This window comes from Gambusia affinis, linkage group LG21, assembly GCF_019740435.1.
Source record: "Gambusia affinis linkage group LG21, SWU_Gaff_1.0, whole genome shotgun sequence".
In the NCBI taxonomy this organism is placed as follows: domain Eukaryota; kingdom Metazoa; phylum Chordata; class Actinopteri; order Cyprinodontiformes; family Poeciliidae; genus Gambusia; species Gambusia affinis.
In genome coordinates, this window is record NC_057888.1 from 13304067 (window position 1) to 13311437 (window position 7371).

Sequence of the window (7371 nt, forward strand, 5' to 3'; positions counted from 1 at the left end):
TTCATCGCGGCGATGCACAGGTGGTTTTTCCAAATAAGCCCAAACCTCAGAGCAGTCCACAAAGATCTCATTCTGAGCACATATTTCCCAATGTGTAATGCTGAAAGTAATCTTTCTATCTAGACGAAACTGCATTTCCATTTCTGGCCAAAAATAATTAAAATGGCACTAGATTTTTTTTTTTTTAAACAGTTCAGGTCCTGCAACAGATGGTGTGGAGTTGATTTAGATTTTTTTTTCTCTCTCTCTTACATGGAAGCTTTTTACCATTGGCTGCAGTAATTTGAACGGATTAGAGGGTCTCTTGTGGCAGCCATGCAGTGTATCTGCAACGTCTGTTAAGTCATAGTAAAAGACAAATGTAACTTATTATAGAGTGAAGAGCAAGAAATTCACTTAATAAAAGTGTACAAAATGTTTAATTAATAAAGACTTGTTAATTATAACTCTCCGTTTACGTTTACCGAAACCTGATATGACAGCAAGAAAAAAAACCAAACAGAAAAAAGAGTTGTGCAAAAATATACTCCAAACACTTAGATGTGATTAAATATGTGACAGAAAAATGCCAAAGTAAAATAATACTAAAAGATCTCTTAATATGACATGCAGACACATAGAATAGAACTGAATATACAATAGAGTAGCTCTGATTAGTGTAAGCCAGCTTCCTGGTAAAATAATTATGATAGACACTTAAAAATTACCTGATGAAATACTAAATAAAAACAGTTAGGGCTTTAATGCGGATGTTAGATTTTTATAGCCTTTCTCTTCTATAAATGCTAAAAATTTCCCATTTAGTAGCATCCTTCATCACGATTCTTATTTCCATCCTGCAGCACTTGACGTCTTACACGTTCCTTTCAAGCACGTCGCTCTGTCCGTCGCTCTGTCCGTCAACCTGAGGGTCTCCCTGCAGAGCACAGTGAACTGTCATTTAAACACTGATCAGATATTGCGCTCCAGCGCTAAGATGCATCTAAGTGATGACTCACCAGGACTGAGAACGCGCCAGAACGACCCGACTTTCCCCTCTTGGGAGGGTCAAGCTTCACCTGTCTCCTCACCCTGGTCACCTGAAAGCGTTCCCAGACATGCGTCTGCATTAGTTGTTGACATTTTATCAGCTTTGACGTCATTTCTGCTCGTAGGCGGTAAATTGGGTCGGCTGGGTTTCACAAAAACAAACTCCTCAGACGTAGAACATTGAGCCCATCCAGTGAAACAGAGCAATGCAGCCTTATCAAATCATGTCTCTATGGGCCAGCTGTTCCTCCGCTGCCTCTGGTTTTACCATGGAAACCCACCTGTAGGGGGTTGGCTGTCTTGTCGTTGCTAAGGAGGGAGAAGGAGCCTGGGCGGTGTTTACGCTTGTTCTTCTTCTTATTCAGCGCAGTTTGAGGCAAGTGTCTCCTTGACCTGTCAGCCTAAGAAAAACATTGATACAGGGATTATATAGACAGTAATACACAAACTTACACACACACACACCCACGCACACACCCGCACACGCACACACACACACACACTGCATGGTTCCTAATACCGATGCTCCCTTATAACAGTTTTCACATTTTACAGCTACAAACATCAATGTGGTCTTTCGGGATTTTATGGAACAGAGCAACAAAAAGCAGTGAATAATCATTATTCAATATCTTTGTGGGAAACTCTCCGCTCCCTAAAAATAATGGCGTGTATTTATATTTTTTCTCCCTGAGTAAAAACTTTGTACAGCAACAGTTCACAGCTGTTACTGCTCCAAGTGTTTTGGGCTATGACTACCAGTTTTTGCTCATATAGTTTTTTTATGAGGGTGTGGGGATAAATAACATGCACAGATTTTAATTTGTAAAATGAAATGCATTAAAGCCCCGAACCCGGCTTGGCCTGGATTCTGGGTGGCTATGAGAAGCGGCTTACCTGGATCAGAGTGTTAGGGAAGCCCTTGACCGAGACGGCTCCTGGTAGGTTGGGGTGACTCAGGTGGGTGGGGCCCCTCCGCTCCAGCTGCCTCTTACGTCGGAACAAATCCTAGGAAGGATGAGACAGTCACAACCACAGACCACAGAGGGAAACAACAACGCCTGCATGCCACTCTGGGTGCTAAAATGCAGACGTGGATCAAGTCCTTTGTCCCGCTGGGGCCGGAAGAGTCCTGGTTTGTTTCTGCCCTGGCTTTCTTCTCCCCGCCTCACCTTTAAATTCATTTTCATCCGTTTGGAGTCGATTTTAGGATTTAGCTAGATTAATAATGTTTGTACTCTTCACCGTTTACTGCATTGATTTTCTCTGGATGAATCATTGCTATTGATCCAACCATCCTCCTAACATATGGCCAGTCACTGTAAGAAACAACAGGTTTTACTCTCCACAAAGAGGATTTTTAGTTGTAAGAAAAAAGAAATCCTAATAATTTGAATTCCCTTTAAATGGCCTTCGGCTTTTCCCACTAATCTCCATTTTGACGACTGCTGCAGTTGAACGCGCATTGTTGCTTTTGTTGGGAATTTCTTGCATTATTGTGATTCAGGCTCAAAGATACTTTTGAATCTTGTAAGACTTTTATTTTTTCGACACAGAAGAATGTCGCCACTTACTGAGTGATAAATGTATGTATTCATCTGTTTAGAAACAGCTAACAAAGGAGAGTTGGTAAAGTTGAGACAGCAAAAGATAAAACCACAAACCAATAAGACTCCCCTAATCCACAATCGGACATCTTGTTTATAGTTTAAATTACTGAAATGTGTGACATTAAACATTTGATGAGGAAGGAACAGGAAAGTGTGTAATTTTCGCAGCAGTGACAAGACAGTAACTTAGACTAAAAAACGTATTGGTTCATGGTGGTGTTTATGTCACCACTGTTAGTGCAACACTAAACAATAATGCATTCATTCTGCATGTCTGAAGAAAAAATTTTATAGGAAACAAAAATATTACAGGTGTTTCCACATAAGATAACGGTGTAAAAATATAAGCCACAGAACCTAATGCTGTCTGTAAAGCATGGTGGTAGCAACATGGTTTGACTAAAATCAAGTATTTTATTTAAAGAAAAAAAACAAAAAAACATAACACCTTTTTGGTTTTTAATGTGAACCAGTTATTGTGAGAAACTGAGTTTTTATGCTGAGTTATTGTCACACTTGGAAATTGGATTTTTCCTACCCCCAGTGGGGAAAAACAAGAACTCCCACTGAGCTCTGAGTTTTAACTCAGGAAGCTGGACGTGTCCAAACAACCCTGAAATTAGAGTCCAAAGTTTCTGCTGCACACATAAAATGTAGAAAATTGCTAAGAAGAGTTAGCGCCGCAGCAAATCACACTGGTATCCATCCTTCAACCAGGACGTACGCTCATTTCATCCTATTTGTCACAGATTCCACTTCTGATTTCAGATTTCAGTCAAACGCAGCATTGAGATGACCCTAACTCAGGGATCCGGCATCCCTGAACATCATATTGTTTCCACAGAAAGACGAGACATTTAAAACGACTCTGAAACTTTTCAGCATCACACTGTTTTGTTTTCAGATTTTTCCTCCACATTACTTCAGCTTCTATTTTTGCATAATCTGACGTGGCAAAATCTGACGGCCACACAAAAATTTGGCCGTTTAAGTGGGAACGTGTTGATGTTTGCACATACCAGCTGTTCAGGTAAGTGTGGCCCTCTCTGCTGCCTTTTGTCATCATGCTGAGAAAAAAAAAAATGAAGTCAGAGTCAAAATGTATTTGTAGCGTATAATTTAAACCCAAAATCAGACTCAATTTAATTCAGAATAAACAGTAATTCCACACTAAAATATGATGTTTGCCTTTGACTTTCATTTTAATATTACTCATCAAAACCTGGCATTATGCATATATCGCTCTGCTGTTTTACTAAACACAGTTACTCTCTGTGAATCCCATAAATTCTCTATTTAATGTGCAGCTCTCATGTCGAAGTGCATATTATTTTGGCAGGAAAGGGTAAAACACAAGTAAACTAAGCCAAATGCTGTAAATATAGCCTGCGCAAAAAGATGCTGCTGCTGGTATTAGTTAGTCCTCACCACAACTGAAGCTTATAATTGTGTGCATGCTGTAATTACATTACAAATAACTGCTGCAGAAAGAGCACATATGGCACAAACTCTTTCGGATGAGACTCTCCTTTTTTTTTTTTTTTTTTTTTGCAGCTGTCAGATCTTTTGTCCAGATGAGGGTGATTACTTAGGACAGAACACGAGGACCGTCTCGGAGGAAAAACAAGCTAAATACCAGTCTAAAGTCTAACAGCTGGCAGCCACATGAAAAGCCAAAGAACAGGGGAGCCGGAAGATTTTGTTCCACAGATGGGTATGTATTTTGGTGTGGTGGCACTGTGACTGTAGGAACCATTACAATGAGACTTTGTTTCTGTTAGAACGGAAAAAAATTATACGTCTCCACAGGTCAGGGTTAGGCCTTAAGAATCTAAGTGGAAGAAGTTACATTCCAGCAGAGTTACTGGTTTGGTCTGGCCGAGCTACAGTGTAAACACTGACCACAGAATGTCTGAGGGAGAAGGACCAAAATTCTGTGTAGGCATTTAACCCAAAAATGCAAACAAACCTAGAAATATAGCTTTACAAATACACACATAAAGGACTTAATGATTAGATCAGGTAAAAAAAAAAAAAAAAAAACTTGAAAAATGACATATTTTAAAATGAAATATGACATATTCAAACAATGGTTTGAATATGTTTTTGAACATTTCATGAAAAAAATATACAAAATGAAAATGCATCAAAAAGTAAAAAAGCATCACAATATAGAAAACAACTTAGCAACGCAAGTTTTTACTATATTACAACTTCTTGCTCAGTCTTGTTGGACCTGAGGTTAGTTATTATGTCTTTTTCTCTAAACAACGTTTTAATAGACTGGTATTGGCAGCACTTACCCCGGCAGTGTCTGAGCAGCACAGACGGTGACTGACACATGATGAACACTTTGCCCTTCCCTAACTATCAGATCCATTAAAGTGCGTCACTTACCTGTCTGTCTGCGGTCTGTCCAGCAGCGCACAGCTCTCCTTGGCTTCCCTCTGAGCAGTCCAGGGCGTGCGACAGCAGGCTCGCCTGGAGGCACAGAACGCACAGCCACACGCTAAACCCCATGATCCAGCCAGGCAGGAACTAGACTAGCTTCCAGCCCCTGTCAGCTCCCTGCTTTATACTCTCGGCTCGTCTAATGGAGAACAGATGCAGGGGGAACAGGGAGGCCATGCCAGCTTCGCGCAGACAAACAGCCTACCACAAGCATGTGCTCCGCGCCAGCCAGCGGACTGTGGCCCGGCAGAAACATGTTAGACATCCTGAGGGGGAGCTCTTTTTCTTTTAAAGGTTGTTTCCCTCAATAAGCCCTCTACCCAAACCCGGAGAGAGAATATATATATATATATATATATATATATATATATATATATATATATATATATATATATATATATATATGAAGACCGTTTTCCACTTATGTCGGCATTACAGCTGCTGACAACATGTGTGTGAATGGGTGTACTTAAGAAAAGTAAGAGAGCAAACTTCCTTCGGTAAAAGTTTACATGCTGCTTATTAGGTCTGGGAAAAAAAGTAATAAAATAAAATGCAGCATTATAAAGAAAGTTACGAATTTCTTTAAAGATGAGATTCTGTTTAAAGGTTATAAACAACCAGTTTAAATAAAGAAGGGCAATACTTTAAAAATGTTTGTTCTCAAGTAATAAAAAAGTTATCTCAAAAGAATATCTCAAATAAGAGTAAGACATATTGGCTGTAACAGTTTATCTGATTTCTTTTTTGCGATTTAATCAGACATAAAAAAAAAAGAAAAGGAAATTAACTGAATCGATTGAGTACTCGGTTCGAAAATCGAGTTCTAAATCTCGATTCTTGAAAATATAAAGTTCTTGAAATCAACAGCTAAGTTAGGTAAGATTTGTATTTTTGAACTGTAGAAATTTCTTGGATAGTCCAAATATAACGTGTGTCTTGAAATGCGGTGTGAGGTGGTGAGGCAGACACTGAGGACTCAAGTTGGAATGAAAAGACGATGTTTTAATGATGATCCAGAAATACAAGGTCCAAAAACCAGGCAGCACAAAGAGAGCGGAAGCCAAAGACTCATCAACTGGAATCTCTATGGACAAGGCAACTAGACAGCCAGAACAGACAACTAGAAAGACAGGACAGCCAAAGACTCAAAGACAACTGGAAACACTCTATGGCATTAAATACACAGGCAACTAGACAGCCTGGGAACAGAACAGACAACTAGAAAGACAGGACAGCTTCTAAACAAAGAGAAAAGACACCAGAACACACATGTGTCCAGACAATAAGATAAACCAGGTGATTCTGTAATCAGGGAACCAGACACACCTGGGAACAATCAGGAGGTAGACAGGACAACACTGAGTCTCGAAAGACAGAAACCTAAAATAGAGAGAAAAACTCAAATCACCACAATGTGTATGTATTTGTACAGAACAAGCAAGCTTGAGTCCAGATAATAAGGTTTTTATCATAAACCAGGTGATTCTGTTTATCTGTGTGTTTGGTGAAAACATGGACGTAACCAGAGTGGAGTCTGCACATAGGTAAAAGTAGCATTATCTTAGAATAGTACTACTCAAACTACACAACTCTGGAGTCAATATCTTAGTATCGTTAATATTTCTCTTGGCATATTCATTGACTATAGTAATGCATTCTATCATTACTGGATGGGGTTTTACAGGTTTTGAGATTTCAGGGGCTTGTGAAAAGAAATGTTCCATCCAAAATGGCTGCCATTGAAATAACCAGTTATATTGTAAATATTGTATATTGTATATCTCATATAACTAGTGGTGCACATAATACGGCAAAATACCTATTTGTGAAAAAGTTCCTACATACTTTGAATTCATGAAATGTGAAAAAGTACATTGTGATTGGCTTTATTTGGTGAAGACCGCAGCATTCCTATTGTTATTTCTGCTTTCAATTATGGTGTGTTTGACTCAGTAGCCAAAGTCTGGATCTGGGAAAGATATATATATATATATATATATTTATATATATATATATATATATATATATATATATATATATATATATATATATATATATATATATATATATATATGTTTATATATATAAATATGTCAATTTATGCTCTAATACACTAAATGTTCCCAGATTGAGGCTGTAAATAAATACTGTGTGCAATAAAAAGTTCGGCTAACTGTTCTGCAAATACAATTTTCACTCAATTTTCTATAGATGGAAACCATTTTGGACTAAGAGCTCCTTGTCGACTTCTAACTTTCCTAGCTAGAGTTTTAAATTA

The 7371-nt window shown here is 38.5% G+C and overlaps 1 protein-coding gene across 1 annotated transcript; it reads right to left on the reverse strand.

The window, feature by feature from the left end:
* Positions 1-400: 400 nt before the first annotated feature.
* si:dkey-12l12.1 lies at positions 401-5329 on the reverse strand. Its single transcript, XM_044103919.1, has 6 exons — positions 5037-5329; positions 3659-3706; positions 1927-2037; positions 1311-1430; positions 999-1079; positions 401-916 (listed from the first exon to the last, which is right to left on the reverse strand). Exons 1-6 carry the CDS (start codon positions 5157-5159, stop codon positions 854-856), a joined length of 546 nt encoding a protein of 181 aa, XP_043959854.1. The 5' UTR covers positions 5160-5329; the 3' UTR covers positions 401-853.
* Positions 5330-7371: the final 2042 nt, after the last annotated feature.

Excerpts from the sequence above, each read along its gene's own strand:
- si:dkey-12l12.1 (XM_044103919.1), bottom strand. The coding sequence starts at position 5,159 with ATGGGGTTTAGCGTGTGGCTGTGCGTTCTGTGCCTCCAGGCGAGCCTG. Across the intron at positions 2,038-3,658 it reads CACACTTACCTGAACAGCTG|GATTTGTTCCGACGTAAGAG; the intron begins GTATGTGCAAAC and ends CATCCTTCCTAG. Across the intron at positions 917-998 it reads CTGGCGCGTTCTCAGTCCTG|GGAGACCCTCAGGTTGACGG; the intron begins GTGAGTCATCAC and ends TGTGCTCTGCAG.